This window comes from Vanessa tameamea, chromosome 22 (genome assembly GCF_037043105.1).
Source record: "Vanessa tameamea isolate UH-Manoa-2023 chromosome 22, ilVanTame1 primary haplotype, whole genome shotgun sequence".
In the NCBI taxonomy this organism is placed as follows: domain Eukaryota; kingdom Metazoa; phylum Arthropoda; class Insecta; order Lepidoptera; family Nymphalidae; genus Vanessa; species Vanessa tameamea.
The window spans coordinates 6,379,881-6,397,962 of NC_087330.1; the positions used below are offsets into that span (position 1 = coordinate 6,379,881).

Sequence of the window (18,082 nt, forward strand, 5' to 3'; positions counted from 1 at the left end):
GTATTTAAATTTTAATTATAAATGAATGTTCTATGAAATTAACAACAACAGCAGTTTTAAAGCACTTAGCTTAGATTAGAATAGAGATTTCAAATTTTGTGTTCAGTATTTATCAAAACTTTTTTTGAATATAATAATATAATTACTTAAATAAATAATATATGTAAAAAAAAAAAACATATTTTTAATTTTGTAACTGGATTGGTGGAAGTTATATTACACAATGTAATTAATTTAACTGTAAGAAAATGGAAATTTGAAAAGTTAAGCAATAACTTAATAATTAATTAATGCATATCATACTATATTTCATTATTATATTTATTTTATTAACCAGATTGTCATTATAATCAAATGACAATCAAAGCTACTCAACATTCGACTCGAACAGAAATTATGTAAATACTCACAATACCTCGTTTTCGTCAATATATTTAGCATTTGGAATGGAGTTGTAATGAAATAAATGGTTTACGCGGCACGTCCATTCGCTTTGCTCTCCACTCACGAACTGATTTAAATTTCGAATTTATTAGTTTCTTGCCTCAAACATATAAATATCCATTATAGAAATAATAATAATAAATGCTTCTAAAATACATTATATTTAAGAATATTCCAAATTCTTCTGATTTAATTTCAATGTTAAAAACATTTTTACTGAATGTAAGAATCAATATTGTTTATAAACTCGGAAAACCCTTGTTTACTTAGAAATGCAAAGCGGATTAAGTCGCGGCATGGCTAATGCCGTGACTGCCTTTATAAAATTAAAGCAAAAAATCAAATCACTCAAAAATAATTTTCAACTTTAATCCATTTGTATTAGAGTCAAGATTTGGACAGAGTTCAGAATGATATGCGAAAAACAGACAAGGAATTATTGGTGCATATTCTTGTTGTTATTTTGTTGTTTTGAGCTTTTATCTACTTATGGAATGAACAGTTCTTGATCTCGCTAATGTATTGAAATATGAGTGAATTATTAAAACAAGTGGTTTTTATTTAAATAAAACTTTATAAAATATATTAAATATACTTAATATATAATGTACGATTAATTTAACTAATATTCACCCAGTGGTCGACGACTCGGCGATAGATTTTATGTAACTTTAAGGAATATATGAAATTGCAATGCTATTTACTGGTATCGTATTATTTTTTTTGCTCTTATTTCAAACCTATTTTTTTTAACAACGTTAAGATTGGTCAACAAAGGAAAACATATTATAAACCGTTGAGAAAAATTAAGGCATTTAATTAAGTCTTTAATACTAGTAAGTCTTTATTTTCGAATAATTTCTTTTAAATTATAATAATATTTTTGTCAGTTTCAAATACCGAACGCTACTGAGCTTTCGCGGGCTTTTCGACGTGCATCTATAATTCTTTCGTCTCGACAGAAAATAATAGTCTTAGGATATCAAAGCTGATACTTTTAGGTCAGATAAAAACCTGCCACCTGTGTATTAAACACAATTAGACAGCAAAGTATTTAAGTAATTTTCTTGTCGTGTAATCACTAACGACCCGTCCCTACTTTGCACGGATGCAATTTATTAATAAACAATACGTTATGATATAACCATAATTCATACCTTGTAGCACTCAGTTATAATATAGCTTACTATTAGTGAAAACATTTTTAGAATTGGATCGTTCGTTCCAGAGTTTACTCCGTACGTACAAACAAACGGATTCTCCCTCTTTATAGTATATATTTAGTTGTACGGATTATGTATTAGGTATATTTTATTAATATTGAATTTAATGCTTGTCAATAAACCTTATACATATGCTGGTGAATATATTTTGTTAACTTTTCTACATTGAATTGATCTTTGTTTAAATGTTCATTAGTTTTAAACGCTTTGTTCAAAAACAAATATGAAACAAAATGTCAATCCGATGACTCGTCCATGGGATTTGTGCCGGGATCGTTTGGGATCGTTTCCCCCACACACCGTTTAGTCTACCGCCAATCAACAGTACTTGATATTGCTATGTTCAGGTTTGAAAAATGTGTAAATAATGAGAGTCGAAAGATACAATTTCATCTTGGATAATCTTGTTCGCAGTGTAGAAGAGATGTTCTGTGCCATTGCGAGGTATTTTTTTGTTAATTCCATTATTTGTGATCGAATTCGAAGTATAATGTGAAAATATTTTGCTATAAAAATTTAATATTTGCTGATCTGCCTACCTGAAATAAAATAAAATAATAAGAAAACACAAAATATAAAAAAAATGTTTTATTTTATAGCAGAATCTACCCAAGTTCCTACTCCTGCATGGGGAGTAAATATGAGACGGGTGGAAAGGGATCAGGGACAGTATTGCCAGTTCTATTAGCTTCCTCGTTAGTCTAGTGGCTGGATATAAGGCCTAAGATCCCGAGGATCTTAGTTCAAATCCCAGGGTATCTCCGAATATGTGAATGCTTGGAATATTTTTTGACCCACTTTTGTTTTAGCATGTGATGTATAGGAAATATTGCAAATCTTATTCCTCGGACATATATGATCGCTCGTCAAGAATTGCTACAACGTACATCAAAATGTAGAACTTTGTGTAGGTAACACAAATCAATTACTGCGTAACCCTATGATACAGGTTCCTTATTAAAATTGCTAAGGAAAGGATTCTACTTAATCTGCTACGATATAGCACAGTTTCTTTAAATATAAAAAAATGAAATAAAAATATATCTAAACATGTGTAATATATTGTTAGCACATTTGAATAATTATTTACAAACATATGCAGACCTATAACCAGTGTGAAATGTGAATCGTACCGAAAAGTATCGGCAATTAATTCTGTGGTTAGTACATCGTGGGAATTACATTACCTTTGATAATAATTTACAATTAAATATAATTATTATCTAACTAACTAAATTTCTAAATCATATGATATACATATCATACCATGTTGATTCTGGATTTTTTAAATATTAACTGTAAAATAATATGAACATTTAAAAAAAACAAAGTGCTTGTCGATGTCTTCTTATTGACGTGCAAATCGGCGACCATAATTATAATAAGTGTTAGAAAGATTTCTCACATGACTAATGCTCTAACAACCTTGCGAACTCAGATTTTATGTTCCTTGTACCTGTAGTTACACTGAGTCACTCACCCAAACTGGAAGACAACCAAGTATAGCTGCTTAGTGGAATTATATGTGATGGTTTGGTTGTACCTTCCCAGTTGGGCTTGCACAAAGCCCAAGTTAGAATAAAAAATATTAAAATATACTATATATATTGAGATTGGCAGCTGTGGCCAAAATTGCCAGGTCAGGCGACGTCATCATAATCATCATCTTTTGGCTAAAAAGGCACAGGACTGTAAGACGATTGTACTTTCTGCACAGAAAAATCTTATAAATTCTATTAGCATGAACCAGGATTCGAAACGGGAGCCTTGTGTTTTCAGCCACATAAGCTAAAAAGACCAACGAGTAAGGTAAGGTGAAAAATATCGATGGAATTCAAGAAACCTGAGAAATATAAGTTAAATTGCCCTAAATTGCACTACGAAAGATAACTTGAAAATAAATTTCCAGAGTTTCTTTCGAATTTTAGGGTTCTGTCGCATTTTTTTATAAAGTTATTTTTATTAAACATTATTATTTTGCTAGACTACTAGTTGCTTATGTGTCAATAGTCTAAAAAAAAATTTAATTTCTTGCTATATATACAGAACCCGACTATCTATAGCAATATAATAAATTGTGAACTTTTGAATTTGTCGCTTTTAAAAAAAATGATTTTAATTATTATTTTGATAGAAGAGCCGAGATGGCCCAGTGGTTAGAACGCGTGCATCTTAACCGATGATTTCGGGTTCAAACCCAGGCAGGCACCACTGAATTTTCATGTGCTTAATTTGTGTTTATAATTCATCTCGTGCTTGGCGGTGAAGGAAAACATCGTGAGGAAACCTGCATGTGTCTAATTTCAACGAAATTCTGCCACATGTGTATTCCGCCAACCCGCATTGGAGCAGCGTGGTGGAATATGCTCCAAACCTTCTCCTCAAAGGGAGAGGAGGCCTTTAGCCCAGCAGTGGGAAATTTACAGGCTGCTAATGCTAATGAGAATAAAATTGCTGTTAACATTTCGGTGCTTTTATTTATAATTTTGTATAATTATGTTTTCCGAGGCATGACTGCGACGATGAAGTGTCTAAGTCTTGGATTGCAATTGAGATTGTCTCGACAGAAAACCCTAACACTGTACCACTACACCAACGAAGCAGTTTCAATATGTATTCAATTGATATATATTTTTGAACACTATAAACTCCTCTATTCGTTAGTGACATCGAGGCATCTTTTATGATTTCAATCTATATACGAGTGAAAAGTAGGATAAGCTTCTTATTTGATTAAAATTCTACGAGACACTGTCTCGAAGTTGATTCCTAACTCTCTCGGTTCTTTCCTAGTTTTTATTAAGTTACAGTGAAACAAACTAGTGGGGAATTTTTCAAAGTTCCCGCGTCCGTGGGCGACGTCGCTTCCACCTTTAGAAAAGTTTCACCAATTCAATTAGCAGGAAACTTGGCCATACCATCCAAGTAAATTAGTTCGTTTTATTTAAAACATCTTGTTTTTAAAATCTCTTTATTTTAAGCTAAAATTTTCTATTAAGGAATGTTGTTAAACTTGTTTTCTAATAATAAATCATTACAGATTCATTCCTAAAGAGATATTGGCAAATATTTATGTAAGGTCCTTAGGTAATTTAATTCATTCATTTATGGTTAATAGAAAATTAGAGAACGGAGTATTGAATTAACTACTATATTATTTCCATAGTTAAAATTTTATATATTAAGATAGATTCGTTGTATTTATAATTTAACTCAAATTGTCTTGTTATGTTAAGAGCTAAATCTACCGTTAATAATATTCCGACAGCTTATATGGCTGGATTTATTGTAAACTAATGACCATTTCATTTACTTTATAGTAATACATAAACACTTGTATATAATTATATAAATATAATAATACGAATTGCATTTAAATTGTATTACAATCTTAAATAAGTTTGCCTGTAAGATATTGCTGTTAGCGATAAGGCCGTTGCGTATAATTTTATTTTCTCTTTTCCATACTTAATAAAACTTATTAGTTTTTGTAATGGAGTGCAATATATGCTTAATATATATATATATATATATATATCTTAATTACACTATTATATTATAAACTATTATATATGTTATTTTAATAAAACTTTCGTTACTATTTATGTGTAATTAATTATAATAATAGCATATCAAATATCGATTTAGCTGATTTTATTTTATAGGTAAAATAAAATAAAATAATATATATTTTGTTGAAGTCAGAAAAATCTTGTGTTATTTTAAGTACAGGTCGTATTAAATCCCAGTATTAAAATCTTGCACTATCGTTATTGTTTTAAATATCCAATTAATAATTATTGTATCTGTGTCCGTTTTGATTGTGAATATTTTACAATTATTATAATCAGTCGTGATAATATTGTGATATTAAACTTACACTTTATAATAAGGTCATTTATATAAAAACCTAATATTCCTTTGACCCTTATCATATATCTTTAATAATTATCATTTTTTTATAAACATGTAAATAAGATTGTTTTATAATAATAAATACCTCCCAAACCTTTTAATCTAAATATTTAAAAAGAAAATTGCTATCTAAAACTCATCTTAAATCCCAGGTCAGTATTAGCGCTATTTTTATTTCTTTTCCCAGTTTCGTCGGGACGCGCGATGAATACATCAAACGCGCTGAAGCCTTAATCGCTGCAAAACCACTGTTCCCGGGAGATCTCGGGTATACCTTTGATATTCTACGAACTCAAACTGAAATTACCGAGAAAATGTGAAAAGAAATTCCTATTCAATTGATATTTGAAATATTCACTATGCAATATTATATTTTATTTTAAAATACTCGTAAGTAATTTTACTAATAAAATACCGTAGCAAATAAATGACAATAAATAATATAAAATGGTTAATTTGGTGAGCAGCGATAATAAAAGCTCATAAAATGGAATAAGGAACTTGACAAGCACATTAGCCATTTGCAACAGCCACACATGTTTTAAAGAAAACTCAGTCCCACGTTGGGCGCCAAAATGTCCGTGAGGCACAAATTGACAGCGCCACCTCCCGTCGAGCGCGCGAATTGTGCAACAGAGTGGTAGTCCGTGACTGTACTCAGTGATGAGCGGACGTGTGCGCTTGCAACGAAATACATTGAAAATTCGTTACGAGTACTCATTTCTTAGACGCTAAATCTATTTCGATGCTTTATTTTCTAAAATAGATTAGATATGGTGAAACATATTTTCTTTTTTATTTAGATACCTCTATTCACCCGCTGGTGAAAGTAGACCTATCTTACTCCGAATATTATGTATAATGCATCTACTCTTATCAAAACCTAAGCTTATAGAGGATTAGGGTGCACTTTGCACGAATGTATGCCCACAAGTGCACCCTGCACTTTTATTATAATTATTTTTAATTAATTAACTGTTGTGTTTGTCTGATTCTAGACACAAATCATTTACTCAATTTAATAGATCTGATAAGAATTTTTATATCACGAGAAATAAAATTTACTAATACTGCACATACTTTATTCGAAATCTAATTTGAAACGAAAAAAAACACTTTTACTTAAATTATTTTAACTATCTATCTAATAATTTTAGAATTCTTATGTTTACTATTCAATTTCTATAATTAAACTTTTTTTAAATATTTTGCACAACGATCGTTTTCTTTTTGATTTGGTTTAAATTTTTTTAGGCAGCAATTTATTTACATTGATATGATATAAAACAAATTGTTAGTCATGATAGTTTTTAAATTGATATTATTTTCTCTTTTTACGTAGTATCAAGAAAGTCGTAGCACAATGTTAAGCGAATGGTAAATTGTCTTTGTTGCGTTTTTTTTTTCAGATCCTCTTATACGTATCCAATTTTTTTTTTCGACGGTACTTATAAAGATATTACATGATACTTAAAAACAATTTTAAGATCCTAATAACATTTATGAAGTATTCTGCGTTGTATCTACTTACTTAACTTAGAACTCCTGCTAAATACACTATTAAATGTTAAGTTTTTTCGTAATACCTCATCTAAGTGTGTATACATTATATTATTATAAAATACTACTTTAATAAATTATAATAAAACAGAAGTCATATGTCATACACGTATACAAAAAAAAAATTGGACAAATTAATTTAAAAAAATAACACACGCGACATACGAATACAATAAATTTAAATTAAATTCGACAAAAAATCCATTTGAGTTTAGGATCAAGACGACAGCCTGAAGTTAAAACTAACTGTGATTTATACGATTACATAATATATTTTCCATACACAATCGAATAGTATATTTCTTTGAGTGAATTCTCAGATCTTATTCTTAAGATTCTACTCGCGCATGCGCAGACCAAGCCACGCCTTTATCCGAGGGAGATAACAATTCATCTCATATTTCTTCTTAAATTTGATTTATTTTACATTTATTTCTTATTATATCTAATAATGAAATATTCATCCACTCGAAAAATACAATTGGTGGAAAAGCTTTCTGACTTTTTTAGTATGTGAATTTATATAATACCAATTAAATTTATTCCATTTTCAAAACTTAGACCTTCTCATAGATTTAAATTAAAAAGTTAATTTTGGTTAAGCAATATGATATCTTAAATATTTTTGTGTCTAAGTGGAAATGTTAAACTATTTTTAAATAGAAAATTTTAACGTTAATCCTATTAATGAATTCATAAGAAATTATACTGACAATAATATCATTTTTATAAAATAAATAATTTTGAAATATTGTAACAACAAATAACTATGGAATATCCTCAGTAATTTTATAACGCAAAATGTTATAATAATCGCCTGTATTGCATACTTATCTCGAACGCCACATGCATAGTTTGAAAATACTCAACATGATTAAATTAGCAAACAAGAGGCTTCCCTATACACTGTAACCTCTGTTAATTAATTATCTCCGGAACCATGGCTCTTTTATATGTTTCAACATTATTTTTTTTAATTTTTGATACCTCAATTCATTACACAAGAGCTAAATCTCTATTTTAATTAAAGATATTCTCCGAAAACCCGCCCCTGGAGCCTTAGCTCACTGAGACGTGGTTGGCTTATTTTTTTTTCAACACACTCATTCCCGCCTCTGCGGCCCTCCCAAACAAACAGTCGAGTACTTTAAAAACAAATTTTCAATCACATAAAACCAAGCTCTGCTACAATAACTTAAGGTTAAATTGATATTGCAAGCGATTGTCGTATATGTCATTTTGGATGTGAAAATTATGAGTTCATTTCATGAAAGCAGGGACAGAATGTCGTGAAATTCAGTCAGTTGACCGCGAAGCTTCGCGAGAGTGGACGTGTTTAAGGAGCGGTATTATCGCGCTGCTAATATCCGCGTAAAACTTTTCGCTTATACAAAGTTAACGTGAAAAGTTCTATCCTTTAAATATATTTTTAAATTAGTGGTTAGAAAGCTGGCGGTGGGCAAAAATTGTATACCCGAATATTATTATCAGGTAAGTTCATTAATTATTTAGATATTAAAAAAAGTGAAAAAATAAATAAAAATAAATTCGAATATTAGGAATATTTACAATTTATTCTATTAATAGACTACCCAATTATTATTACTTATATGTTGTGATCATTAACATAATATATATATATTTTTTATTAATTATATGACTAGAAGAATCTTAAATAATGTTTATATTATTTGTCTAACATTTATTTCGTTGAAATTGTATTTTATTTTAGTACAAAAAAAATTAAAAGTTTTCTGTATATCTATATTTATGTGTCGTATAAATTAAACCAAAAAGTTTTTAAGCCTGTTATATTAAAATATAAAATATTATTAAAATTAATTAATTTGTCATGAATATAAGACAAATTGCTACAATTAATAATTAATCGATTACTCCATTTACCATAATCGTATCGCTTATTCATTCTATTTTTAAATAAAAACTTACTTTTACGTACTTGTCTAGCGTATTTAAATTTACGTTATGCGGGAATGACATAAAATATATAACATTTTGTTTTATAATAAATTAAAATTAACGTAAAAATTTTATACAAAATAAATACTTCCATTATTAAATTAAGTCAAATGTTTAATGAAACGTAATCTGTTAAATATGTTTTGGTATGTGTTTTGAAAAATATGTTGAGTTATACTTTTCGTGAAATAAACGATATGCATATGTGTGTTTTTTCGATATGATATACGAATATGTGTGTTTTAATAAAAGCATTTTTAAGTTACTAAAAGTGATGGATTTGAGCCTCAAATCTTACCTTAGATTGCCAAAAGGATATCAAAAGTTTTTTTTTTAATAACAGCCTTTCATTATATAATATAAGAGCTTATAAGAGCTTTAAGTGCATTTAAAAGTATTCCTTAAGTCACTTTAAAAATTATAAAATATATTTGAATATAAGATTTTAAATTAACATGGTTATTTTTATTACTAACAGTATTTAAAACGGGATATTTACCAGGTTTTTTATTTTTATTTGGTGGAGCTCGATATTTCGACATTATCTACGAAATGAAAAAACATGGTAAATATCCCGTTTTAAATACTATATTTGAATATATTATTAAAGCTGTCACAGTGATTTTATTTTATAACAAGCCGTAAAAACTTTACTTTTTATAATGATGTAAAAAGAATAACTTTTATTGCTATTTATAGCGATATAATCGTAATATTTTTTTTAGTGAAACAAAATTTTTGGATTAAAATAAATTTATTTCAATTCAAATTCATTGGGTCCTTACAAAACTTTAAGACCAAAGTCACAGATGCTGTACTGTATGAAGGTGGAAGCGTAGAACGCGCTTTCAGTTAATTCCATTTCTTGAGCATCCGTTGAAATGTCAGTAACAATTTGAATCTTAGTCAACTGAACCGTTGAATCTGAAAAAAAAATCACGAATGTTTTTAAAATATAATGTAACATACTGGAAATGTCCCACTGCTGGACTTATCATATGATTATATAAATTTGAAAAATGTTTAACATGTAGGTTTCCTCACGATCTTTCATCGCAGGCTTTGAGATGAATCTTATAAAAACAAATAAATCATATGAAAGTTCAGAAGTACTGGCACAGGTTTGAACCTGCAATCTTTGCCTACACGAAATAAAATGATAAACTTAAATGATGATGGTAATTTAGGTCATAGTATATATACATTGTTTATATATATATATTGTTTAAATATTGAAAAATATCCAGTGTTTAATCATTTTTATAAATCAGAAGAAAAATGTAGATTTTAATCGAAACTTTTTTTTAATAAATTTTTGAAGTTGCAATTTTGACTTATTTTGAAAAAATCTAAAAAACGTGATAACTCAAAAATGGTTCACTTTTTCATCATGCATATGGGAGTTATATTTATCGCAAATAGTCACCCCTATCACCTCCTAACAGGAATACGTCGAATTACCAATAACCCTGTATATAGGATCACTAGTTTTACTCTCTACGAGGCATGGGCATATCAGGGACAGTCTACACGAACGGATTTAAGTCTAAAATTGGTCCCAACCAAAATTTAAATCGGAAACCTGATGATCTACAGTCTTTTTACATATTTAATTTAAAATTAAGCTGCAATCTGTTCGGAATGTTGATTCTACGGAGAAAAAACTGTTAGTACTCTTTTATTCATCAATATAAGAGTCGGTCGTCGGTCTGTCTGTTGCTCTTTCACGGTAATGAAGCAAGCTTAAATTTCAAGCCTCACATGGCAAATAGTCCAATATGTCCTTGTTATATCTAAAAACTGATGACCAACCCTTTAAACGTGAGTGGAGTAGCGGCGACAGCTACTAATCTTTAATCTACAAAATATTGTTTGGTTTACCTGGGTGATCGAAAGCATTTTTTCCAATGCTAAATATTGGGACTTCATTGACGTAGGACACGGTTTCGCTCTTCTGCAGCTGAAGGTCTTTCCTGTTCGGAATAACGATAGTAGACACCACGGATTCTGGAAAAAACAACAGTGTGTCAAAAAATTGTATTCACCCACGGTGACTAGACATTCCATCTCCTGAACAGTTACGGTACGAACTGGAGAGTGTTCACGCGCAGGACCAATGGCTTTTTCTTCTTTCTGAGATATTGGCTAAGCACGGTTTGTTAAGAAAAAAATATTTTACTGGCATTATCAATAACCATTACTATTCCCTACTAAGGTTTGAATCAAGAACCTCAGAATCTGCATTCTTATATGCCGACCACTATATCAACAAATAAAAGATTTATCTATTTGGCTACGCTATGGTAGTTGCATTGTAAACAACACCAAAAAGTATTTAAAGTTTGCTTCGCTTAAAAATAAAAAAAAATACTAAAAATTTACAAAACGAGTATTTAAACTTATTTTAAAAACATTTCTTCGTAAACAACTTTCAGAAATTTGTCCGAAAAATTCAGATTTTCTCAAGGCTTATTATTGAACAGAAGATATTTTATAAACACAAGCCATATAAGAAACGGAGTTACAAATATTTCAAAAGTATATTTTTGATTTTAAAATTAAAGTTCTCTCGAGTAAAAAAAAAGGTAACGACGAAAACGAAATCACAATTACTTCTATCATAAACCAATGTGCTCCATCTCATTTTTTACGCTTGTCATGTCAAAGACAAAACACATACAGTCATTTAAGATTAAAAACTATCTTTGTGTTAGAAAAATAATTACTGTAATTAACGTAGAGATAGTCCACGTTGACAATGGGTTCTCTTCCGCGTCGATGGAACCGGAAGTAAGTGTCTTTCGAGTAGAAAGTTAAGTTACGGAATTCGATAGCCAGGACCAATTTATCCGTTTCTTTGTTGATGCTGAAAGAATAATAAAAGATTTGACGTTATTCATATTAATGGGTTCAAGACATTTTTTGAGACAAAAATAATTATATACAAATATAGTTTTGTATTTATTATCTATGCTAATATTACAAAGAGGTCAAGTTTATTTGGAACTTAGGCTACAATTCGGAAATTTATTTCACGGGCTAGAAAGTTAAATTCTGATTAGGCTATAAATTTATTTATTTATATCATATAATTTTCTTTGTTAATAAACTGAACCCGTACGAAGTCGGAGCGGGTCGCTCTCATATACTAATACGAATATTAGGGTTTCATGTTTTGTTTTATTAAATAAAATTAATTCGAATGCCATTAATTGTACGTGCACCGATATTGTTCTTTGATTATATGTATAAAAAGGTGATGTCAAGAACTTTGCTAGCTTTATAAATATGTAATCTGATATTTATATTTAGCATACTAATGTGCCTTGCCTCTAATAAGGAGACGGCAAATGGGCGACCTGATGATAAGTGACGTCCACTGTAAGATATATTAACCTTTCCTTACATCGTCAATGCACTTTCAATCTAAATCTAATGTTACGTCCAGCGTGCCTTTTAGTTACATTGGCTCACTCACCCTTCAAACTGCAACGATACAACAATAAAAGTCACTGTTTTGCGGTAGAATATTTCATGTGCGGGTAATATCTCCCCAGGCGGTATTGCACAAAGACCTATCCCAATTAAAATTTAACTTACTAGAACTCCTCGATTCTGCCATTAAGACCACTGTATAGAGCATCATGAGAGGTCATCGTTAGATTAACTCTTGGGAGGAACGACGTGGACTGAGCTCTGTACATAGGGTCGGGTACTGGGCCTTGGGATTCCTTGCATTTCGAGTTCTCCGCGAAGTACTTTCTGATACAGTAAGTGTCGAAGACTTGACAAGGCCGTTCGATGTTTCTATCCTCGCCTTAAAGAAAAACAGTTTACAAACATTTAGCATTCATTTTTAGATACAATAAAATCTAATAGATGCCTATAAATCCTTAAATAATAAATTAAAAAAAGTTAATTTGAAAGTTATTTCGCGAAGGAGCGAATAAAACCGACAGATCATTTTAGGATATTTAAATTTCTAGTTAAAAATATATATCTTACCATAATTATTGTATTTATTGTAATTATTGTTGTTGTTATAATAGTTGTTATTGTAATTGTTGTTGTCGTTGTAATTATATTTATTGTTGTTGTAATTATTTTTATTATTATAATAATTGTTGTTATTATCGTAGTTGTTGTATCCTTTACCGTATGAATAATCTGCAAGAAAATATTTTTGTATAAAACACTTCTGAGTTATTTTGATTTTAATTTAAAAAAAAAAAGTATTTAATTATGGAATATATATTCATATTATATTCTTGTACTTACAGTTCTGGCCATTGCCGTATAAATAGGTGAGAATAGCTGCAAGATCTGTAACAATGACAGACGAAACATCTTTTAATATTTGAATAAATTTAGAAATATTTAAACGAAATATTAATTTTACACTTACTGCTTTGCCCGATGTTAGCAACATTACCGATATTACCAGATGGACCCAGAAGCCCACCAATATCTATAGAAATTTCGATAATAAGATTAAAATAATCTTAAATAATAGTCATAGTTTCAGCATAGTAAAAAGAAATATGTATTAGAAAAAATAATTCCGTAAATTTTAATAAATTATATTATCACAACAAGTACACATATCGGGTATTAATACTTTTGTCCGAAGTTAACAATATTTCAAATGCAACTAATAGTTCCTAGTAATGGGTGAACCCATTATTTGGAAACAATTGTAATATACGTTCCTATTAAATAATTTGAATAAACTCTTCATCCCTTCGAAATACAGAGTAAGTGATTACTCGTTTTCGCTAATTGTCAAATATACATATTTAGAAACTCATCCTAACTTAAATAATTCACAGATTTTAAGATATTATAATGCGAAAGACTTCGAGACTTGAATACTCAGCCGACTGTCATAAAAAAAACATTCACGTTATTAGGGATATAGAAACAGATAAAGGATACCTAAACCCCTACTGCCTCCCCCCTCACCCTTATACGGATGCCAAGCCACTAGCGGAAATTAATTTATTAATAAAAGTGCTTTGTCCAATGTTAGCAATGTTACCGATGCTTCCAACTGTGCCTTGTAATTCATTTATATTTGCAAATATATATTACTTTGTCAGAACAACATTATTTATAATTAACATAACTAAATAATTAATAATTTCGTCTTGGTAGATATCTGTGTCAAAATGCACAGGAGATAATTTATTAAGCTCAGTTTTAGTCTCTGTTCCCTCGCGTTCATAATCCGTTGCGGCAATTCGACATTACCGAAGATAGTTCTGATCAGTACTAGCTTTAAATGCCTTCCGAGACGAGTTAATACACTGAGAATTTCTTGACAGAAATGTCTAGTATTTTTATCGTCCGCTGTGGTTTGTACTAAGGATCTAGATTACATCTAAAATACTCAATTACTCACTGCTTTGTCCGATGTTAGCAATGTTGCCGATACCCATGCCTTGTTGTCCATTAATATCTGCAGATAGATATTTGTGTGTCAATAAAATAATATTTATGATTTATATAAAAAAATATATTATTAATATTAAATACTACTTACTGCTTTGTCCAATGTTGGCAATGTTACCAATATTACCAGGAAGGCCTTGGCCTTGTGATACTCCAACATCTAATAAAAAAACGATCCAATTAAATTATGACGATGATCAATACACAGAAGATTACTAATCTTCTGTCTTCTCTTTAAAATAAGAATAGATGCATAATCCACCGAACGCAGTCGAGTGGCTTTAGGCTCAATTAAGTTCTACACGTCTAATTCGTATAAATTTGATACAAATTTTGACTAAAATAATACTTACTGCTTTGAGCGATGTTTCCAACGTTACCGATTGAGTTTGAGTTAGAATTTGACTGACCGGTATTGACGTCTGAAACAGAATCGCTTTGTTTATATTCGATACTGATAATAATACTACTGGAATGGATTTATTAGAGATTTTATTAAATTATCGTGACACATCGACTTTGTTGATCCTTATCCTAAAAACACGCCCAAAAACAATCCGTTCTTAAGTAGCAGCCTGTAATAAGTATCACTTTTAGCAATATGTATTTATCCTTAAAAAAATTAAAGCATATTACTAAAACATCGGTTGATACATATGTATGTGGAAAGATTACATCTGATATGTGTAGGTTTCCTCACGATGCTTTCTTTCATCCACGAGAAAGAGAAGGATAGTTAAAAGAAAACAATGCTTGCTAGAAAACAAAGTTCTCTGGTTACAATAAACGGATGCCCGTATATTTCGACTTATAAAAAAATAGTAACTAACTAGCTTGTATCACGTTGGCAATGTTACCAACTCCGCCCTGTCCTTGAGCATCTGTTAAAAACAAAAATAATATATAATAATGTCCTTTTGGCTGCACATCGGCTATAACGAGCAATTTTAAATACTAGTTAATGATCCAGGTGATATTATAGTGCACAACTGCGCAAAACCCAATATAATCTGCTCCTGTATTCTCTGCCTCTCATTGCCCATTGGTCGATCGGACATGATCGGACGCAAAACCAACAGCTCGAAAACTCGCTAAAGTTTTAGTGAAATAGAGGATCTCGGGACATACAGTCTCTTGAGCTATATATATATATATTTCGTAGACACTAGTATTTATTATTAATCATTCATCTCATCGCCAATACGCCATCAAACTTGGGAACTAAGAAGTTATGTCCCTTGTAGCTGTTACACAGTCACACTCTCTTTTCAAACCGAAACACAACCACATCTAACACACACCCCCAGGAGGGTTTGTATAAAGTTAATGCTTCTACCATCTAAATTATAGTAAAACATTTATTGAAAATTAAGAAATTGAAGTTGAAAATGGAAATTAAGAAAAATAACAATGTATTTATATATAATATATGTACTTACTACTTTGGGCAACGTTGGCTATATTGCCCACACTGCCCTGGGATCCATTACCTGTAAATATTAAAATAATATAATCTAGTTAATGGTAAAAAAAAAAAATTAATGGATCGTTTAATATCAATAAATTGGACCGATTTGAAAATAACTTTTTGCACTTATAAGCTAAATTTTTGAGAAAGGCGATAGACTTTTTCATAATTATTATATCACAATATCAGGCGTGACCGTATTTTTTTTACATTTCAACAGGAGCACCTAGTATTTATAGAAATGGTATTATTATTATTAGTAGTAATATATTAAAATAAAGTATGAATGATATTTAAAAAAGTGTTCTACTAGTTAAATTCATTAACAAAAACCAATACGTTATATAATTGCGTAAACATAAAAATACCACCTTTAATTACGTACAAGAAACTTATAACGTTTCATTATTTTATTATCTTTTATTGACATAAAGCAAATTATTAATAATAAAATTATCGAAATAGCCTGCAATACCACGAACGTAACGTTATACGTTGAAGAAAAAAAAAAAAAAAGATGAAATTGATTTTGAAGAAAAAGAAAAACTAAATAAAATTCTATATTTAAAATCATGATATCTTTATATTGTTATGTTTTATTGTTATGTAGATGTAAAAATTTAAGCCAATAGTGAAATATAGTTCTTGCTTAGTTAATAGTTACCCAATCAAAATCAAACGAATACTCGTATTTACCATTTTGTTCGTTGTTGTTATTATTGTTGTCACTGTTATTGTCCCCCGAGTTTGAGCTACCCTCAGAACCCGTCGTGTCTACATCTACAGTACAAATAATTCACATATTAATCAAATTAGGGTAAAAATAAATTGAATGTGTTAAGAAATATGTCAATATTGTTAACTAAAATATCGATAATAACTTTAATAAGGTTAATTTAATGATCAGTTGTTTTATGGAAATAAAGTATTGTTAAATTAAAGTCCTTAATAAGTCCATATCAAAATTCAATTCATTATGAACATGTTCTGAGTTCAAAAACAATATCCAATGCACAAAACGACTTACTCGCTTGAACAACCGTGGCGACGTTACCGATAGAGGTAGATCCGAGATCTGTAAAACAAAGGTTATATATAGTAAAGATATATTTTCATTATATTGACAAGGATTAGAGGTAATTCTACCAAGCTGTTCCAATGCGCATTGGCGGATACACTTTGTGGTTGACTTTCATTGAAATTAAATAAGACCAGGTTACCTCACGATTTTATTCACTTTGTGTGAAGAAAAACATTGTTAAGCACATGGAAATTCAGTAATGCTTGTCTAGGTTAGAACCACTCGGTCATCTTAGCTTAAAAACACATTTTTTTCTACCATTTCTATTTTTTTTTTAATATTCAAAAGCTGAATAAGCTCATCGAGCACCTTTATCTTAATCGGAGATGGTGGGTTCCAGTCTGGGTAAGTGTCATTGTTCATGCGCTTAATTTAATTTAAATTCATGCGATCGGTGATGTTCACAACATCGCGTAAATATCTGCCTCGAACAGTTGCTACTGTAGATATTCTTTCGAATATTACAAAAATATTAAAATAAAAAAATTATAAAGAAAAGCTTAGAGAAAGAGAGAGCTTAGAAGAAAACTCTTATCTCTTATAGACATTAGAGCTTTCTCCCGTCGTAAGAGTGTAAGTTATAGTGTTATTTAAATATGAATTTATACTTACTGCTCTGGGCAATGTTGGCAATGTTTCCAATAGAACCAAAATCTATAAAAAAAAATATTTTTATTCAAATGGTCAATCCTTCAATGGAATCCTTTTATATATTCATTTACACATCAATCTATCATTCATGCAACTTTATTACACATTCGTTTCTGATAAAATTATAAATAAATGAATACTACCGTTGTTTCCCTGACCGCCATCTGAAAAACAGATAATTCTATATGCAACATTTGGGTTGAACGTCGATCGAAAAAAAGTTAATAGATTTAGTTTTTGGCTTTATTTGTATAAATTATAGCAAAACTTAAACGTACTTAATATGAAATAACATAACTTTAATTAAAC

At 29.8% G+C, this 18,082-nt stretch overlaps 2 protein-coding genes across 3 annotated transcripts in view; one reads left to right on the forward strand and one right to left on the reverse strand.

Moving 5' to 3' along the window:
* The first annotated feature begins 8,426 nt into the window (after window positions 1–8,426).
* LOC113396591 (carbonic anhydrase-related protein 10) overlaps window positions 8,427–18,082 on the forward strand; it is a 60,332-nt gene continuing 50,676 nt past the window's right edge. For both annotated transcript variants that reach the window (XM_026634584.2, XM_026634585.2), the window contains exon 1: window positions 8,427–8,633. The gene's annotated coding sequence lies outside the window, so the exon portion shown is untranslated. The remainder of the gene's footprint in view (window positions 8,634–18,082) is intronic.
* On the reverse strand, window positions 9,895–17,947 carry LOC113396584 (uncharacterized protein DDB_G0280315-like). The gene is made up of 16 exons (XM_064218417.1): window positions 17,914–17,947; window positions 17,735–17,776; window positions 17,069–17,116; window positions 16,738–16,821; window positions 16,013–16,063; window positions 15,404–15,454; window positions 14,927–14,995; window positions 14,665–14,733; window positions 14,524–14,580; window positions 13,528–13,590; window positions 13,401–13,445; window positions 13,128–13,289; window positions 12,723–12,939; window positions 11,849–11,988; window positions 11,004–11,129; window positions 9,895–10,046 (listed from the first exon to the last, which is right to left on the reverse strand). The coding sequence occupies exons 9-16, from the start codon at window positions 14,558–14,560 to the stop codon at window positions 9,904–9,906; spliced, it is 933 nt and encodes a 310-aa protein (XP_064074487.1). The 5' UTR covers window positions 14,561–14,580; window positions 14,665–14,733; window positions 14,927–14,995; window positions 15,404–15,454; window positions 16,013–16,063; window positions 16,738–16,821; window positions 17,069–17,116; window positions 17,735–17,776; window positions 17,914–17,947; the 3' UTR covers window positions 9,895–9,903.